The sequence below is a fragment of the Hirundo rustica genome, chromosome 3 (genome assembly GCF_015227805.2).
Source record: "Hirundo rustica isolate bHirRus1 chromosome 3, bHirRus1.pri.v3, whole genome shotgun sequence".
NCBI classification, from domain to species: Eukaryota; Metazoa; Chordata; class Aves; order Passeriformes; family Hirundinidae; genus Hirundo; species Hirundo rustica.
In genome coordinates this window covers 111,419,781-111,440,189 of record NC_053452.1, presented here as the reverse complement: position 1 = coordinate 111,440,189, position 20,409 = coordinate 111,419,781, and the positions used below count along the sequence as shown (strand labels likewise).

Here is a 20,409-nt window from a genome sequence, read left to right as displayed (position 1 = left end):
CATCCCCAGCTCCTCCATCTCCACCACAGCAGCACAGGGAGAAGGAAAATGGAGGTGCAGTCAGCTCATATTGAGTTGCATCCTCCACTGTCTTCTCATGCTGTTCCCTTGATCCAGAACAAAACCTGGGTGTTCCACTGAGCCAGAGTGCACTGGGAAAAGGCAATCTCATCACAAAGTCCAAGCAGGTCAGGAGAGCAGTGACACAGAGCAGGGAATCCTGTCCTTTCAGGCAGTGGGACAGAGAAGACACGCAGGGCTGGCGTGGCAAGGGGGCTCTACACCCCCTGAGCTCCCTGGGCCGTTCGTGCCTCACTGTTTGTGCATCAGTGACCACCTCTGGTGAGTGACAGGGGTCAGCATGTTCACACAGAGCTATCAGCCCCTGCCAGACTGTGATACAGCCCATAATATATCACATAGCACAGAGCCACAGCAGAAAGAAAGGTAAACCAAAATAGAGATAAAACTTTCAGTTAATTTCAGCTGTTTCAATCAGAAAATGCCAGAGCATTTGTGGCAGGTTTGCAGAATTGTTGCCCCTTTACAGCCAGCCCCTGTACCAGGTCCAAATAAATTTGTTATTGACATTAATTAAATTCAAAGAAATCACTAAATGAAATTACGGTTGAAAAAATATGTCACATTAATTTAGTTCATAGTATTTGAATGATTTATTCTTAATCTCAGTGATGAGAACATTTATATCATCTACAGTGCTTGGAGAGTTGCAGGATCAAACTACTTGTTTTCTATAAAGAAATATTACCATTTTGCATAAACTCCAGATTTTATTGCAGTTCCTAACTCATACAAACCTTGCGCTTCACACTTCTATCTAAAGGAAGAATCTTTAGCAGTGTCTTTTCTAATTTGGGATTGCTGAAAATCAGAATAAGGGAGTGAAGACTCGGAAAAGTGTACTGAAATACTACAATGAGAAATGTCATGTAACTTCCCTTCTTTGTCACATAAACCATTTTTAACACCAAACATACAAAGTTGATGCTGTACATCACTAAGAAGGAGAAAATAGATTTCATTGCTCTGATGTGGGCTTCCATGCTGAGGTCCTTCATGGAGTTTGTCTGCATCTTGCATTTGTGTCTCCAGAGAGAAAAGAGAAGGAAAACAGCAGCAAAGATGACTGCCATGAATGAAGCAGCATATTCAAAGCCAGTGAGAAAAAAAGAAGGGAAAAAATATGTATCCATTTTAATATTTGCACTCCCAAAATTTCCTTGTCCGGTGGAATTGAGGTTATTGCAGTGCGGTTTATCAGCAACGTCATAGGCAATGATGCCGATAGCCAGAGATAGAATCCCTGACCCCAAGAAGAGCCAGGGCACCATCCTGTCAATTTTTACTTTCAGGTAGATGAAGAAGCTGTTCCTGAAATTGGCAATTTTTACACAATAAAAAGCACAAAGACAGGCAGAAAACCACAAGTTGCAATGAGTAAAAAATGCTTGAAAAAATAAAGCTAGTTGAAGTCTGGGGTGAACATAAAGGTAATTAGGATAAATAAATGAAAGAAATGAATATGCCCATGAGAACCACAAAGAACAAAACCTGGAGCATCCCAACAGCAGCAAGATCTTCTCATTTGAGTTCAGGGTTTTCTTTTTGATCCAGCCAATGCAAAGCACAGAAACGATGAAAGCATTTATCCACATGCCAGCAAACGCCTCCAGGGTGGTGATGGCCACAGTTGTGGCCCCATATGAGGTGACATTGTGTTGCTGTGGAGAGTAACAAGCTTCCATGCTGCGAGCTGGGGAGCAGAGCTGTGCTGGCCAAGGGGGCTGTGGCAGCAGTGCCTGAGGCAGGGCAGTGCCTGCTGTTGGTGGAGTGTCAGGGATGAGGAGCAAGAGGAGCTTTATAGAGCTGCTGCTGCTGCTGGTGCTGGGGGGGATTTTGGTGCCGCTGCTCTGGGGAGCAGGGCAGGTGCAGGGATGTAAATGTGCTGAGTATCCTCTTACCCGGGGCCAGTGTCACTCTTGACTATTTGAATGTGGGTTCAGGGGGGCTGTGTTGGGTAACACAAACAGCGGAGGTGGTTTTCTGCAATAGGGAGTGTTGTGGTTTTTTGACTAATCCCTGTTTGATGAGTGTCAGCTTCAGGACCTGAGTGCTTGTGTCCTGTGTGTCACCTTTGATGACCAAGTTGGTTTTGAATATATTCACTCAAAACTAGTATTTCCTGTGCTAGGTTGTGATATCAATAGAGGGCAGAGGATTTCCTGAAGAAAATTTTGATTTCTTGATCATGCCTCTTGTCTGCTTGATGCTTTAATTTGATTTTCCTCTGGTTTTGGTGACAGAACAGATAACATGGTTGAGGATTTTTGGGTTTTGTTTACTTCTTTCTTTTCTCTTCTCACCAAAGGTTTGTGATGAAAAAAGAAGTTATATGTATTACAACAGGTCTGAAGATGCAGTGTCTGTGCTGGGACTGTGCCTGTACAGGGGCCTGAATTGAAAACGTTACTCCAGCAGGACCATTCTGTGGCTGGGGTTTGGGCTCAGCTCTGCTTGAGGAGTCTGGGGCCTTAAAAAAATATCAGAATCTCCAAAGCTGGATTTTCAAACATGGATCAGTACTTGAAATATGTGTCTGCTTCTGCTTCCTATCAATCCCCTCCAGCATCTCAAGAAGGACGAGATTGTACCTATGTCCTCGCAGGAATTCATGATGCTTGTATGCCCAATTGTCTGTTCTGTTTGTGCTGTATATTGTGTTCTGTACCTTTAAGACAGGTTTTGAGAGTGAAGTGGGGAGCAAGATAAAGCATGGAGTTTGTTTTGGAAACAGCTTTCACTCTTGTGCATTCTTGCTCTGGAGCTCTGGGTGTTCAGCTGAGGCTCAGACCGACTGCAGCACAGAGATCTTTTTGCTTTTAGTTAGTTTTCGCTAGTTAGGGCAGAGAAGTTCCCTGGACTGTTTCTTTTGTTGTTGTTATTGGGTGTTTTGGGGAGTTTTGTTTATTTGTTTCCTTTTTCTTGGGACTGTTTAAACCTGCTCTGGACTGAAAACCCCAGAGGAACACCGGGAGCTCAGCACCTGGTGCCCACGGTGGCATGGAACTCTGGAGGGACTGATAAGAGCCTGAGCAAGCTGAGCTAACCCATGGCAAGGACTTTCTGAATTTGCCATCTCACTTCAGAGCCACAAAAGGTTTTATTGTTTCATATTATTCAATCTGTGTGCTTGTGGGCACTTTGCTTGTTAAATAAATAGTTTTTCTATTTTCTCCAACGAAGTACTTTCCAAGACCTAATCAGGGGAAGGGTTTGGATTTGCTCCCCAGAGGGACCCTATTCAGAGGCTTTCTCCCATATTTGCCCTAAACCAGGAAAATACATATTTTATTGATGCCTAACGTGGGGTCTCATCTCTCACAAAGACAGCATAAAATTAAGACTAGTATAAAACAAAGATTCTCTTCTTCAATCTCTAAAATTATGTGGCCGGCATCTCTAACAGAACGGTCCACATTCAATATTACTGACTAAAATTGGCACCCAGCGCCAATTGTGTTTCCACCAGCCATGTTAAACCAACACAATCTAACAACCCATGTGCACATTTCAGATGCCCTTGTGTAACTCAGGTGACAGAAGACCCTGGTGTTTATGCATCTGGATGAACACACAGCTGTATTGGGATCTGAATCACACTGCACACAGACTGAATTGTTTCCATCAGAGCTTGATGGAAAGGCCAAACTTCTTATCTCTCCATCATCTGTTTCCTTCTCCTTCTATGACATGGGGAATCCTAAATGATACACAAAACATATGACATGGTGCAGCAGCTCATCTGTGTGGAACTGCTGGCTTTACTCCCTGCTCTCAGCTGGAACAGTATTTCACTGATAGGACAGAGCTGCTTTATTTAAAAAAAAAAAAAAAAAAGGCGTTTTCCTGATATTGGATGGTGTTTCTGACAGAGATTCCTGAATCCTAAGTGCCTGCAAAATCAGAACCAAGCAGGAGGAGGAAAAGGTTTGTCTTTTCTTGGGCAAGATTTCCACTTGGAATGTCCATGTCTGGATCCAGGCAGTGCTGGGGCCCTGGGGGGGGTCCCTGTGAGGGGAGGTTTGGGCTGCACCATGCTGGATACACTGTGGTGTTTTCTCGTTGATGGCAGCAAGGTTTGACCAGACCAAGACAAAACCTCTGACCCTGCAGATGGGCCCCTGTGAGTGCAGCTGTGTCTGTGCTGTACAGGTGGAGAGCAGGAGCTGCCACAGGACAGTCCCAGAGAGAGGAATCGCCCTTAGACCAGACAGATGAAGACTGGGAACTCCCAAAATAAGAGCTTGAGAGAAACCCACACCCTGCTTTCAGGAGAACTGCACAATCTCTGCTCAAAACGAATACAGGAAAAAAAGGGAGAACAGTAATGTGTCATGTATCTTTGGTAGTTTCTGCTGGTGCCTCTCTCTTTATTTGGTCGTGGGCTGCAGTTGCTTCTTCTGGCTGAAGGGGAGATGTTGATAATGTGCATTCTCTGGACACGTGGGTCTAACAGGCCATAACTCTCACTCCTGGCCCAGCAACAGGGAACAGGTGCTCAACACTTCTTTCATGTCGCTCTGATTTCGAAGAGTGTTGCAGTGCTGCCTTGTTTTCAGCAGTGCCCCCAGCCCCTTTAATGTCTCCACTCAGGGGAATACTGTCTCCAGAAGATCCTGGGCTTTAGCTCCGCATCCATACTGCTGACACAGACAGACCAAGACTTGACAGGAAAGGCCAGAAAAGAGTGTAAGCCTAGCTATAGAACCCATGAATGGTTTGAGCTGGATGAAGCCTTAAAGATCATCTCATTCCAAACCCATGCCATGGGCAGCATCAACTTCCACTATCCCAGTTTTATTCAGTCTCACCAAATTCAAGACCACTTGCACTTGGTCATGAATTCTTCCCCTGTGGGGTTTTTTTTTTTTTTCTTTTTCTTTTTCCTTTCTTCTTCTTCTTCTTTTTTTTTTTTTTTTTTTTTTTTTTTGGGGGGGGGGGGGTGGAGAATAGAGAAAGACGGAACGGAATAGCCTTGGAAATGCAACCTTAGAAGAAAAGGCACACAAACCAAGCTTTTTCACCTTCAGTTCATCTTTTTGAAATTAGCAGCTTGGTGCCACCTGTGTTTCTAGAGCAGAAATTCATTCGCTGTGTTGACTTCTGAGAGAGAGAGTGCAGAGAAACTCTGGAGTCTTTGCGCAGTTGCCCTATAAGACGGACACCTCGGCTTTATTGAGGGGAAAGGTCTGAGAAACCCTCTGTAGAGGTGCATGAAAGGTTTTTCTCAAAGTTCAGCAGAGACGTTGCTGACAGATTCATATGGAAAGAACCCATGTCCAGCAGACCTGATGCTACATGTCAGGTGATGTCCTGGAGAGTATTTTGGTACCTCTGAATTCTGCAGAGCTTCTGGAGGCCTCTGGAGTTTGGGCTCCATGCCTAACAGATATTTTTGTCTGGGAGAACAGGAGGCCAAACAAACCCTTCTGAGATGCATGGAAAACGCACCCTTGGCACCTGGCATGGGGTCAGATACCCTTCTGTGCCCAAGCTGGTGACAGAAATGAACAAATCAGGCTCTGCTCTGTTCGTGCTGGAATTATTTCATGTTCCGAGAACCTGCTGTGGTTGGTTGGCCTTGGGTAGGTGCCAGGCCCCCACCAAGTTGCTCCTTTACTCTCATTGCACAACAGGGCAGGGGCGGAAAAGAAGACAGAAAAGCTCATGTGTTGAGATAAGAACAAGGACATCACTCATCAGTTACTGTCATGGAGAAAACACACTCGAATGCGGGAAAATGTATTTAATTTCCTGCCTATTGATAATGGAGTAGAGTGATGAGGAACAAACACAAAACTAGAACTCCTTCCCTTCACCCCTTCTTCCCCACAGACCAAAATTCTCTCCTTCATTCCCAGCTTCTCCACCTCGTCCCCACAACAGAACACGGGGACAGGGAATGAGGGTCACAGTCAGTTCATAACAAGTTGTCTCCTTCAGTCCTTCCTCTTCACGCTTTCTTATCTTCTCAAGTGTGGATCCCACCCATGGGCTGCAGTCCTTCAGGAACAGATGTCTCCAATATGGGGGCTCCTCAGACTGCAGTTCTCCAAGGTACAGCCACCTCACCCAGTGTTACAAGGGATAATATTGCAAAAAACAGACACACAGCAGAAAGAAATGTAAACCCAAATACAAATAAACCTGATGCTGAGTTCAGTCCTTTTTCAACCAGCAAATGCCAAAGCATTTGAGGCAGGTTTGCAGTACTCTTATTGCCCCTTTGCATCCAGCTCATGTACCAGGTCTAAATAAAGTTGTTATTGACAAGAATTGAACTCAAGGAATTACTAAAATGAAATACAAGCAATAATGTAAGTCATACTAATTTAGCCCAAAGAATTTGAATGATTTATTATTAACTTTGGTGGTAAAGAGAGAACATCTGTATCATCTACACTGGCCAGAGAGTTGCAGTTTATCTCTAGATAATCTCACTTTTGTCTTATAGTGAAATATCAAGATTTTGAGTGGGCTCCAGCTTTTATTACAGTTCCTATCTCATGCAATCCTTGCACTTGACGCAGGATAGAATCCCTATCAGTGTCTTCTCCAGCTTGGGATTGCTGAAAATCAGAATAAGGGAATGAACACCTGGAAAAGCAAACAGAAATAGTAAACTAAGAAACGCCATGTAATTTTCTTCCTTTCTTGAAGGAATTAATGACAACATCAAAAATATGAAGTTAAAACTATACATTATAAAGAAGGAGAGAATCGATTTCATGGCTTTGATGTGGGCATCCATGCTGGGGCTGTTCGTGGAGTTTTTCTGCATCTTGCGTTTGTGTCTCCAGAGAGAAAAGAGAAGGAGAAGGGCAGAACAGATGACTGCTGTGAAAGAAGTGACAATTCCAAAGCCATAGATAAAATATATCTGGAAAAAATTTTCATCCATTTTGTCACTCACTGTTGAAAAATTTCCTTGTCCAGTGGAACTGCGGTTGTTACTTAGCTTTGTATCGGCCAGGTCATAGGCAATGATGCCAATAGACAAGGCTGAAAGCACTGATATCAACAAAAGCCAGGGTACAATCTTGTCAGCTTTTACTTTCAGGTAGATGAAGAAGCTGTTCCTGAAATTGGCAATTTTTATGCAATAAAAACCACAAAGACAGGCTGAAACCCACAAGTTGGAACAATTAAAAAAGCTTTGAAAAAATACAATTAGCTGAAATGTGAGCTGAATGTAAAGGTAATTGGGATAAGTTATTGAAAGGGAGCAATATAACCATGAGAAGCACAAATAAGAAATCCTGGAGCAGCTCAGCAGCAGCAAGATCTTCTCATTTGAGTTCATGGTTTTCTTTTTGACCCAGCCAAAGCAAAGCACAGAAACTATGAAAGCATTAATCCACATGCCAGCAAACGCCTCCAGGGTGGTGATGGCCACAGTTGTGGCCCCATATGAGGTGACATTGTGTTGCTGTGGAGAGTGACAAGCTTCCATGCTGCGAGCTGGGGAGCAGAGCTGTGCTGGCCAAGGGGGCTGTGGCAGCAGTGCCTGAGGCAGGGCAGTGCCTGCTGTTGGTGGAGTGTCAGGGATGAGGAGCAAGAGGAGCTTTATAGAGCTGCTGCTGCTGCTGCTGCTGGGGGGGATTTTGGTGCTGCTGCTCTGGGGAGCAGGGCAGGTGCAGGGATGTAAATGTGCTGGGTATCCTCTTACCCAGGGCCAGTGTCACTCTTGACTATTTGAATGTGGATTCAGGGGGGCTGTGTTGGGTAACACAAACAGCGGAGATGTTTTTCTGCAGTGGAGCGTGTTTTGCTTTAGAAACTGATCCCTGTTTGCTCAGTGTCAGGCTTCAGGACCTGGGTTCTTCTGTCCTTTTGTCACCTCTGATGAACATGCAGAGTCCTGGCTGTGCTTAGCAGAGAATGGTCCTTTTGAGTCTGAGAATCTGGGAGCTGCAATGTTCAACCAAGATGCTGAAAGAGTGGAGTTTATTTGGATCCTTCAAAGGCATTAAAAATCCATGTTTGCTTTACCAATGGCATTGCCTTAAGAGTAAGTAACGAGGCACATAGTGGGACTGGTGACAGGAGACACCGAAAGTAAACCTGGAATTTTTTTACAGCTTTAATTTGGAGCATATGGAAGAAAAGGGTAAAAATTGGGACAAGTCCCTATGCCAGGGTTCCAATCTCATGTGCTTGGGAAAGTGAAGGCTTTTAGGATGGTGCCATGCTGTTTCCCCCACACTGCAGTGCCCTAAAGCTTCTAAATTAATGTAGATACTAAAAGCTGTGAGTTTTTTAAGAGGCAAGTTGTGTAGAGCTCTGTAGGACATGGACTGTCCATGCCCTTTGGGTTAGGGCAGGACCTGGCACATTGGGCCTTGCACATCAGGACGACAGTAACCAAGGTGATCTCATTTGATGCTGTGGAGGAACTAGGAAAAATGAAACCCCAAGAAAGAGCTGTATGGCTACAGGAAATGGGCCATCAGCATTTTCTCTCTTCAGAATGATGATAACCATATTTTCTGTGGGATATAAGTGCCAGCAGTATATTACGTGAATATTCATATCACAGCCTACTAATTGCACTTTTTTTCGCAATCATAAAGATTTGGAATGTGACCCAGAGCAGTTTTCCATATCATGCCAACACTGGGAGACATTTCCAATGACTTCTGACATCTCTCATGTCAGCTTCTCCAGGCTGGGCACATCCTGCATCTGTCCTCATGGGCTGTGCAGTGGGACTCTGCTGATGGACACCCTGAACCCCCCAGTGCCAGTTAAGTGGGGCTGATAACACAGGACAGGGACCTGAGCTGGTGATAGAAGCCACCAATTCAGGTTCTACTTTAAATATACTGGAACTCTTTCACATTTCACCTGCTATGATGGGATGACTATGTGCAGAAGCCCGACCTCCACCCAGCAGTTCCTTCTCTCTCATCCACAGGCAGGACAGGGGTGAAAAACAGGAAAATCTCATGGGTGAATATAAAGGCAGGGAGATCACTCGCCAGTTCCTGTCAAGAAGAAATATATTTGACATTGGGAAAATGAATTTAATTTATTCGACAATAGAAAATAGAGTAGTATAATGAGGAAGAAATAGAAAACTAGATTGCACTGCATCCACAGCTTTTTCATCCTAGGCTCAACTTCACTCCATCCTCAGCTCCTCCATCTCCACCACCACAACATCAAAGGGGCAAGTAAGGGTTGCTGTCAACACTTCTGCACATTGTCACCTCCATTCCTTCCTCCTCAAGCTGCTTCCCTGATCAAGGGCAAAGCCTGTTACTTGGGTGTTTCACTGAGCCAGAGTGCACTGGGAAAAGGCAATCTCATCACAAAGTCCAAGCAGGTCAGGAGAGCAGTGACACAGAGCAGGGAATCCTGTCCTTGCAGGCAGTGGGACAGAGAGGACACGCAGGGCTGGCGTGGCAAGAGGGCTCTGCACCCCCTGCGCTCCCTGGGCCGTTCGTGCCTCACTGTTTGTGCATCAGTGACCACCTCTGGTGAGTGACAGGGGTCAGCATGTTCACACAGAGCTATCAGCCCCTGCCAGACTGTGATACAGCCCATAATATATCACACAGCACAGGGTCACAGCAGAAAGAAAGCTAAACCAAAATAGAGATATATTTGTTTATTGCAGCCATTTCATTCAGTGAATACCAAAACATTTGTGGCAGGTTTGCGTATTGTCAGTCCTTTTTTTGCAGCTGGTTTGTGTACCAGTGTTGCATATTTTCCTGTTCCATTAAGAATATGGACATTTGGCAGAAAATAAAACCCTTGCTGTTCCTCAGAGATCAAAGGGCCGGGGTGCAGCTCAGCTTAATTTCTGATTATCACAAATTCAACATGTAAATCTTGTCATGTTCAGTAAGAACTTTCACAGTAACAGAATCACAAATAATGCATTTTATTGTAGAAATACAAATTTGGAATTGCCACTAATAAATACACTCAGAGGATTACCTCTAAATATATTAAAAAGGAAAACCAGCAATGGGTAATTCATGAGGCTCAAGTTTACCATCAGTTAGACCTATAAACAGAATTTCACCAGGCTACAGTCGGGCAGTGTCAGAAGAGCCAATCTTAACAAAGAGGTGTTCCCTGCTTTGGGGAGGAGAGCAAAGCAATCCCGTTGTCCTGCACAGTGCGAGTCATATTCTCATCCTCTGCCAGGGAGGATGTCAAGTGCCAAATCTATACTTTTGGGAGGAGTGCAGGTGAGGCTGCAGTCAAACTCCCCTATTGCTGCCATTGTAAATGGGGGTGGGCAGCCAGCTGATATGGAAAGGAGGGGTACCAAGGGTGCTGATTGCAAACGCTGTGAGAGTTGGGCAGGGACTGAACATTTAATGAGCATCATTCCCTCTTCCACCTGGCTCAGGCACAGGTAAAGGGGCTCTGCCTGATAATCCATCACCCCACCATCAGGCTCTCATGTTCACATTAATCCCTTCAGCCCACAGTGGGTTAGGCCTCATTCTTGCAATCAGGGCTAAATGACTTTGTTAATAACAAAAATATATCTCAAAGATTTCACTAAATCTAAATACAATAACAATGCATTTAACTCTCAGTAATTTAGCTCAATAAATATGAATCACATTTTCTTAACCTAGATGTTGAAGAGTGAACATCAGTATCATCTACAATGCCTGGAGAGCTGCATTAGAAATTCAATTACTTCTTTTCTACAGTGAAAGATCAACATTTTGCACAGGCTCCCACTTTTATCATAGTTCCTACTTCATGAAAAACTTGCACTTCACACAGGAGAGAATCTTTAGCAGTGCCTTTTCCAGCTTGGGATTGCTGAAAATCAGAATAAGTGAATGGATACCAGGATAAGCATGCTGAATTATGTAAACAGTAAATATCGCCTGACTAGTGTACTTTGTTGAATAAACTAGACTCAAGATCAAAGATACAAAGTTGATGCTGTACATCACTAAGAAGGAGAGAATTGATTTCATGGCTTTGGTGTGGGCTTCCGTGCTGAGGTCCTTCATGGAGTTTGTCTGCATCTTGCACTTGTGTCTCCAGAGAGAAAAGAGAAGAAAAAGAGCAGAAAAGATGACCACCATGAATGATGTGGTATGTAAAAAGCCAATAAGAAAAACAATCAGGTAAAAATGTTCCTCTGTTCCGACAGTTTCTTTCCAAGAATTACCAAGGCAGGTGATGTCGTGGTTTTTACAGACAGCTTTATCAACAGTGTTGTAAACAAGAATTCCAACAATCAGGGAGAAAATCACTGACCCGAACAAAAGCCATGACACCATCCTATCAATCTTTACTTTCAGGTAGATGAAGAAGCTGTTCCTGAAATTGGCAATTTTTATGCAGTAAAAAACACAAAGACAGGCGGAAACCAACAAGCTGGAACAACTAAAAATGGAACAAGCACTTTGAAGTAGTTGAAATATGGGATGAACCTGAAGGCAATAGGGATAAATTTCTGAGAGAAAGGCATATATCCATGAGAAGCACAAAAAGCAAAACCTGGAGAATCCCAACAGCAGTAAGATCTTCTCATTTGAGTTTAGGGTTTTCTTTTTGATCCAGCCAATGCAAAGCACAGAAACTATGAAAGCATTTATCCACATGCCAGCAAACACCTCCAGGGTGGTGATGGCCAAAGTTGTGGCCCCATAGGAGGTGACATTGTATAACTGTGGAGAGTGACAAGCTTCCATGCTGCGAGCTGGGGAGCAGAGCTGTGCTGGCCAAGGGGGCTGTGGCAGCAGTGCCTGAGGCAGGGCAGTGCCTGCTGTTGGTGGAGTGTCAGGGATGAGGAGCAAGAGGAGCTTTATAGAGCTGCTGCTGCTGGTGGTGCTGGGGGGGATTTTGGTGCTGCTGCTCTGGGGAGCAGGGCAGGTGCAGGGATGTAAATGTGCTGGGTATCCTCTTACCCGGGGCCAGTGTCACTCTTGACTATTTGAATGTGGGTTCAGGGGGGCTGTGTTGAGTAGCACAAACAGCAGAGATGTTTTTGTGCATTTTTGACTAATCCCTGTTTGATCAGTGTCAGGCCTCAGGATCTTGCTTATTCTGTCCTTTGGTCACCTCTGATGATCACGCAGAATCTGAGAGTCTGGGAGCTGCAAAATTGAACCTGGATGCTGGAAAAGTGGAGTTTATTTGGGTCCTTCAAAGGCATTGAAATCCATGTTTGCTTTACCGATGATATTGCCTTAAGAGTAAGTAAAGAGTCACAGTGTGGGGCAGGTGACAGTAAGCACCAAAATACACCTGGAATTTTATACAGCTTTAATTTGGAGCATATGGAGGAAAGAAGGTAAAAATTGGGACAAATCCCTGTGGCATGTGCTTGGGAAAGGGAAGGCTTGGGAAAGTGAAGGCTTTTTAGGATGGTGCCATGCTGAGTTTCCCCCATACTGCAGTGCCCTAAAACTTCCAAATTAATGTAGATCCTAAAAGCTGTGAGGTTTTTAAGTGGCAAGTCGTGTAGAGCTCTGTAGGGCATGGACTGTCCATGCCCTTTGAGTTAGGGCAGGACCTGGCACATTGGGTTAGGGCAGGACCTTGCACATCAGGAGCACAAGTAACCAAGGAGGTCTCATCTGATGCTGTGGAGGAACCACGAAAAATGAAATTCCCAGAGACTGATGGCTACAGGAAATGAGCTACCAGCATTTTCTCTCTTCAGAATGCTGATGCCCTTTTTCATTCAACAGGATATAACTGCCAGCACTACGTCAGGTAAATAATCATATCATGTTTTTGCAATGGCCATTGCCACATCATTGGAACATGGAAATATTTTTACCTATGCCCTGGAGTTCACCCCAACCACAAAACTGTCTTGGTCTTGGAAACACCGGTGTTTCTGCCAGGGAAAGCTGGAGCTTCCCTTGGAATGGAGAATGTAAAACCCTCCCTCCAAATTATTATAATTTTGCAATTAGGGGCTTTCAGGCAAAGATATGGGAGTAGGAATAACAGTTCTTTACTAGGAATATTAAAAATACAAATGTAGTAGTACAAAAAAACAAGCAAACAAACAAACATCCTAGAAACCCTGACAGAGTCAGAGTACTACCTGACACCTTGTTGGTCAGGATGTTGGAAGCAGTCCAAATAAATCTACATGGAGTAATAGATGTGGTTCTGTTGGAGTAGAGATGACCCCGTAGAAGAGTCCAGTGGTGGCAAGATGGGTCTGGTCTTCCGCTGGGAAATCCAGTGGAAAAAACTGGCTGCCATGGTGTTTCTGACTCCCAGTTTTTATGTAGGTAGAAAGGGTTGGCAACCCCCTCTGGGTGGAGCATCTCAAATTGGGATGATGCAATTATATCAGTCATATGATGAGCCTTACTGGCCCATAAACAGAAGATATCTCCCTGGAGGGAGGATGGGTCATGGAAGAGATAAGAACACTGCCCCACCTGGTTTTAACAGCTGGCCCATTAACAGAAGACACCCACCCCATCCCTACCCAGAGTTATGAGGAATGGGTTATACAAGAGATAAAACACCTCCTCAACCAGTTTCAAGGGTTGGAAAATAGAAGATACATCTTTGGTTACATATTGCAACCCAAGACGAAAACGCTGTCTGTCATACCTTCCCAGGAAATCAATTACTCAAATAGTTTGTAGTCTTTTCATAAAAGTTCAAGTGAGATTTTCACCATCCTGTATTCATCGTATTGCCTAGAAAGCATCAATCCAAAGCAGCTTGGTTTGGATGCAGTAATGCAAAAAATATTGTTGCGTTTGATAGTTGGTCTTGTTCAGGGAGTGCAGGGCGATGCTTTAAGCTTGTTTGTTTCTTCTCATGGCTTCTTCTGTGCTTTATGCCCAGGTGTGCTGGGTTTGCTGAAAGAAGAGATAAGATAGTTAAGCTTTGGAGTTTTGATATTTTTCTTTGTTTTGGGGTGGGGGTTTTTTGTTTGTTTTGGTGTTTGTTTTTTTTCTGTTGGTTTTCTGTTGCTGTTGCTTTGTTTTGGTTTTGTTTTCTTCTTCCCCTCTGCATATATATAAGGAAGGAGAATATCAGTTTTTTCAGTTACAGAGGGTCTGAAGATGAACTGAGAGAATCCCTATCAAAGTGATGCTTTCTTATTGGTATTTATTGCTGATCTAACCCAACCTTAGCAAGAGTGTAGACAGGGCTTGTGCTGTTAACAGAAGGATGTAGATGTCATTGAGTACTGGAGAGGAATCCTCTAAGAAACTGCTCCTGCAAAGGGAGATTTACCACCACTATATCTCACCATGGCTGGGGGTGTGGAACTAAATGATGTGAAGGATCTCTTGCAATGCAAACAGTTGTTGGGGGTTAGATTTGTTTCTTTTTTCCTTACAGAATTTTTTTTCCCATGAGTTGCTAGGAAACTACTGCTGAGTACTTGTAGATACTTAAGGAAATCAAAGAAGTGGCCAAAGGAGAGGAGTCTAGCACCTGCCTACACCTCTTTTGGTCTCTGGGAATTTCTCTCAGAGGGGGAAGATACCGGGACTTTTGGGGGCAGGATGGGGCTGGGTGCAGTGCAGCTCTCTCACTCTCAGGATCAGAAGGAGCACAGTCGAGCTGTTGCTTACTGCAGGGAGAAGTCACTGTCATCACTAGAGCCATCCTGGAGATCAGCCACAATCTGCTCGTGTGACCAGGAATTCTGGGCTCTTTTTTTTCGCTGCCCCGCTGAGACATCCCACAGTTCCAGCTACCACTGTGGAACCTCTGATACATCTCATCCACCAGCCTGGGACTCCTGCTCGTTCCTGCCACTCCTGCTCTTCAGAGTCCTGCAGGGGCACTGAGATCAGACTGCTGTGGGGTTTTGTGAAGCAAAGCCTCTCCTCCATCCTGCCTGTCATGAGGTTCCTGGTTCTGTTTTGATATTAATGCTGTAGTTGTTTTGTTTGCCTTGTGTCATGGGTTAGTACAGTTTGGTTCTTTTAGTTATAGAAGAATGTAGAATAATTCTCCATGTCAGGACCTGGGAATTGCTTTAGAAAGGACAGGGTCCTATCAGAGGGTTAGGTGGAATATTGGCATCTGTTTTGACCACTGAAAATTGTTAGCTACGACTTTGGGAAGTACCATATAAAACCCCTTGATTTCCTGTAAGTGGGTCTTTTTCCTTCTTTCCTTTGGCTAGAGAGAGACAGGTAACATCGAGTTGGGCCTGCTGCTCCCCCCGTTTTGGGGGGAACTGGCCTGAGGCCTGGCCGGATTCCATCAGCTCCTGGGTGGTGGGGGGGAAGGAGAGGTTGCTGCTTTACAACAACTACTTTCTCTAAACTTCCCTAGAGCAGGGAGAGATCTCTGCTGGGCCCCTGATAAGAGGTATGGGCACCATTTAGGCTGAGGCTGCCCCGATTTACACCAAGGAGTGGGCTAAGAAGGCATTTATGATCCTGCCTGGTCTTTATGTGATTCCGGACTGCCCGGGTGCTCTGATCTCTGATGTTTCTGTGTGAGTTCTTCCTCCCTCACCAGCACGGTCTTGAACATCTAACACCAAGAGCTACAGAGGGAGAGACAAAGACTTTGGGCAGATTTAACCCTTTCCTGGCAACATGAAGCTTCCAGAGCTTGGCCCTTCTCTGAGAGAGTAAGAAAGGACAGAGTGAACATAAAGAAAAAAATACCAGCATGAAGTCAGTGGAGTGAGAGTGAAAAGACTATTGGGACAAAAGGTTGAAGAGTTGGTTGTTCCATTCCTACTTGAGCCATGAAAATGAACTCTATATTTAGATCATTCCATTTAGATCATGAGAAAGATAAGCATTTGAGGAGATGATTGTTTTGATTTGTGTGTGGATTTGAGCAAAGGTGTTTGTGATAGACTAAGTTATATTATTCCTAAAAGATGCTTGAACAGAGATAAAGATGAGAAGCCCTCTGCACCACTGAAGAAGTGAGAAGATATCTCTGTACCTTGAGATGAAGAATCCTTTGCTTTGGAGTTATTCATCTTTAAAAGGTGACACCCCAGTATGCAAAAGTCTAAGACCCATGACCCATAGCAGCCTGGGCACCTGCTAATGGGAGGGGTCACAAAGGCAGGTTTCTCTGGGCAGTTGTTTTTGTGACAGTTAAAAAACCCACAAGAGAGCCGTTCTAGGTTGTCAGTGGGATCCATGACTCTAAGAGACACTCTTCCCCTAAAGAATTGATGAAAGACTATTGTCAGATAGTGACACTGACTGAAAATTACAAGTTTTGTCTCTTTATGTTGTGTTGTAAGAAAGTGAACAGTTTGTAAGGGGATGGAAGAATGTTTTTGAAGTTTCATTCTGTTTTCGGATTTTTTCCAACTTTCTTTTTCTATTCTTTTAGTGTGTGTTAATAAAACTATTTGTTCATTTTTAAGTTTGAGCCTGCTTTGTTTTTCTCCTAGTCCCTCTCCCACAGAAAAAGAGTGAGTACTAAGACCAGAATTTAGTGAACGTGAAACCACTACACTTTGTTATACATTCTAGTAAAGAACAATTATTCCTATCCCCATACCTTTGCCTGAGAGCCCCTTTAATTTCAAAGCTATAATAATTAGGAGGGATGGCCAGGGGTTACATTCTCCATTCCAAGGGAGGCTTTGTCTTTCCCTGGCAGAGACCTGTCTTTCAAGCTAGGACAACAGTAGCCCAGTATTTCTTGCATAAGGAATAGCCTGGTTTTGTCCAGCTCTCCAGGCTGCTTTTATTCATCTCCTGTTAAGTTTTTTTATGTTAATGCCCTTGTTTCTGCTGTAGAACTGTTTCTGAGCTGTCCCTTTGCTCATCAATATTTTAGCTGTTTCACTTCTCTATCATGAAGCCTTGGAATCTAACTGTCATGGGTTAGCCCAGTTTAATTTTTGTCCTAGGTTACAATGTAAAATGTGCCCAAAGTATGTATTCTATCACCATCTACATGAAATGTTGAAACGAAGTTGTGCACTGTTTCCCTTGCCCCTCCCTCCAGACTATCTTCTGTTAATGGCCCATCAATGCCCTGCTGCATGACTCATAAGTAACTCCCTCCAGGAGCTATCTCTGTTTAATGGGCAATCAAGGACCCATTACAAAACTGATAAAATGATATCAGCCCATTGTGAGATGCTCCGCCCAGAGGGAGGAGCCAAGCATTCCCACCTGGATATAATCTGGGCCTTGGGACAGCACAGGCAGCCTTACCCACTGGATTCCCAGAGGACAAGAGCCACCTGACCTTTCTGCAAGAACTCTGCTTCAACAAGACCACTTCATCTGGACTGCTACCACCACGGTTTCAGGTTGTATTCTGACTCTGTCAGTGATTTTTTGTACCATTGCATGTGTTTTGTTTTATTTTATTTTATTTTATTTTATTTTATTTTATTTTATTTTACTTTTTTTTTCTCTCCTATTAAATTGTTTTTTCTGACTTGGAGTCTCTCGCTGGTTTTACCTTCAAGCCAGCACAATTTTTTAGTTATAGAGGAATGCAGAATGATTTTCTGGGTCGGGACCTGGGAATAGCTTTAGAAAGGACAGGGACCTATCAGAGGGTTAGTTAGAATATTGGCATCTGTTTTGAGTGCTGAAAAATGTCAGTTACGACTTTGGGAAGTACCATATAAAACCCCTTGATTTCCTGCAGGTCAGCCCTTTTCCTTTTGACCAGAGAGAGTGACAGGTAACATCGAGCTGGGCCTGCTGCTCTTCCCCCCTTTTGGGGGGAGCTGGCCCGAGGCTTAGCTGGATTCCATCGGCCCCCGGCTGGAGGGGCGGAGAGGTTGCTGCTTTACAACAACTACTTTCTCTAAACTTCCCAGGAGCTGGGAGGGATCTCTGGCAGGCCCCTGATAAGAGCTATGGGCACCATTTAGGCTGAGGCCACCCCGATTTACACCGAGGAGTGGGCCAAAAAGGCATTTCTGATCCTGCCTGATTTTTTTGATTCTGGACTGGCTGAGTGCTCTGATCTCTGATGTTTCTGCTTAAGTTCTTCCCTTCCACACCAGCATGGCCTTGAAAATCTAACACCATGAGCTGCAGTGAGAGAGAAAAGACTCTGGGCAGATTTAACCCTTTCCTGGCAAAATGAAGCTTCCAAAGCCTAACCCTTCCCTGAGAGAGAAAAGAAAGGGACAGAGTGAACATAGAGAAGACACAGAATGAAGTCAGTAGAGCAAGAGTGAAAAGACTGTTGGGACAGGGGGGTTGAGGAGTTTGTCATTCCATCCTTATTGAGCCATGGAAATGAACTTCATATGGAGGTTGTCCCTTTAAATCATGGGAAAGATCTGCATTTGGGGAGAAGATTGTTTAGATTTATGTGTGGATTTGAACAAAGTTCTTTGTGATAGACTAAGTGATATTAATCCCATAAGATGCATGAACAGAGATAGAGATGAGAAGTCCTCTGCACCAGTGAAGAAGTGAGAAGGTATCTCTGTGCCTTGAGATGAAAAATCCTTTGCCTTTATAGTTATTAATCTTTAAAAACTGACACACATAAGAACCATGACCCGTAAGCAGCTTGGGAAACTGCTAATGGGAGGGGTCACAAAAGCAGGTTTCCCCGAGCAGCTGCTTTTGTGACAGTTAAAAAACCCACAAGAGAACTGTTCTAGGTTGTTAGTGAGATCCATGACTGTAAGAGAGACTCCTCTCCTAAAGATTGGTAAAAGACTATTTTCAAATGGTGAAACTGACTGAAAATAACAAGTTTTGTCTCTTTACATTGTTTTGTAGGAAAGTTAACATTTTGTAAGGGGAGGGAAGAGTGTTGTTGGAGTTTCATTCAATTTTGTTTTAGATTTTTTTCCCAACTTTCTTTTTCCATTTTTTTTTCTGTATGTTAATGAAACTATTTGTCATTTTTAAGATTGGGCCTGCTTTGTTCTTCTCCTAATCTCTCTCCCACAGAAAAAGAATAAATACTAAGACCACTACATTAAATTTGGCAACCAGAATTTAGCAAATGTGAAACCACTACATTAACTGGTGTTTCTGCCCAGTTTTCGGAATTAAAACCATTACAGTAACCCAGAGCAGTTTTCCATACTGTGTCAGCACTGGGCAGCCATTCCCATTTACTTGTGACATCTCTCATGTGTCAGCTTCTCCAGGCTGGGCCTGCATCTGTCCCCATGGGCTGTGCAGTGGGGCTGTGCTGATGGACACTCTGTTTTCTTCAGTGTCAGCTGAGTGGGGCTGGTGCACAGGACAAGGATTCTGTGCTGGGTGTCACATTCTCAGGGATTTCACAGAAATGGAAATGGGATCTGCAGTGTGGTTTGCTGGGGCTGTGGTGTTTTGTGTGGTAACACATGCAAGGTGCTGGTTTTGTTTGCTGAGTCTTGTGGCATGTGAGGTTTTGAGGGATGATGCTGCACTGGATGTAGGGAATAAAATGGCTCTTCCAGGGCCTTCCTGTGAAAGTGGTTGGGACCATCAGTTTAAAGGATAAAGTGCATGAGCAGCAGGAGGGGAAGAAAGGAGCTGTGGTTGTTCTGTCCTTTCAAGGACTCACTGGGGAGTTGTGTCCAGAAGAGATGCCTAAGATCTGCCTCTGGACCTGAGCTGGTGATACAAGCTACCAATTCAGGTTCCTCTGTGTTCATGCTGGAACTCTTTCATGTTTCACCTGCTGTGATAGGATGACCTTAGGAAGCAGTCAGCCCTCCACCCATCTGTTTCTTCTCAGTCACACATAAGGAGGGGTGAAATATAGGACAAAAAAGTTGACAGATCGAGAGAAAGGCAGGGAGATCACTCACTCATTTCTCTCAGAGACAACCCAGAGCTGACATGGGGAAAAGGAATTTAATTTATTGCCTATTAAAAGTACAGAAGGATGATGAGAAACAAATGGAAAGCCAGAACCTGCCTCCACCATCCTTTCATCCCAGGTTCAACTTCACTCCCTCATCCTCAACTCCTCCACCTCCTCTCCCACAGCATCAAAGGGGCAAATTGAGTAGGGGTTGCAGTCAACACTTTAGCACATTGTCACCTCCATTCCTTCCTCCTCAAGCTGCTTCCCTGATCAAGGGCAAAGCCTGTTACTTGGGTGTTTCACTGAGCCAGAGTGCAGTGGGAAAAGGCAATCTCATCACAAAGTCCAAGCAGGTCAGGAGAGCAGTGACACAGAGCAGGGAATCCTGTCCTTGCAGGCAGTGGGACAGAGAGGACATGCAGGGCTGGCGTGGCAAGGGGCTCTGCACCCCCTGCGCTCCCTGGGCCGTTCGTGCCTCACTGTTTGTGCATCAGTGACCACCTCTGGTGAGTGACAGGGGTCAGCATGTTCACACAGAGCTATCAGCCCCTGCCAGACTGTGATACAGCCCATAATATATCACACAGCACAGGGTCACAGCAGAAAGAAAAGTAAAACAAAATAGAG

General features: G+C 44.3%; 3 protein-coding genes across 3 annotated transcripts; all 3 read right to left on the bottom strand.

Moving 5' to 3' along the window:
* Positions 1 to 803: 803 nt before the first annotated feature.
* On the bottom strand, positions 804 to 1,766 carry LOC120750938 (taste receptor type 2 member 40-like). Its single transcript, XM_040060098.1, has one exon. It carries the CDS (start codon positions 1,764 to 1,766, stop codon positions 804 to 806), a length of 963 nt encoding a protein of 320 aa, XP_039916032.1.
* A 4,814-nt stretch (positions 1,767 to 6,580) lies between these two features.
* On the bottom strand, positions 6,581 to 7,534 carry LOC120750605 (taste receptor type 2 member 40-like). The gene has a single exon (XM_040059478.1). The coding sequence runs from the start codon at positions 7,532 to 7,534 to the stop codon at positions 6,581 to 6,583; it is 954 nt and encodes a 317-aa protein (XP_039915412.1).
* A 3,274-nt stretch (positions 7,535 to 10,808) lies between these two features.
* On the bottom strand, positions 10,809 to 11,762 carry LOC120750667 (taste receptor type 2 member 7-like). Its single transcript, XM_040059591.1, has one exon. The coding sequence runs from the start codon at positions 11,760 to 11,762 to the stop codon at positions 10,809 to 10,811; it is 954 nt and encodes a 317-aa protein (XP_039915525.1).
* Positions 11,763 to 20,409: the final 8,647 nt, after the last annotated feature.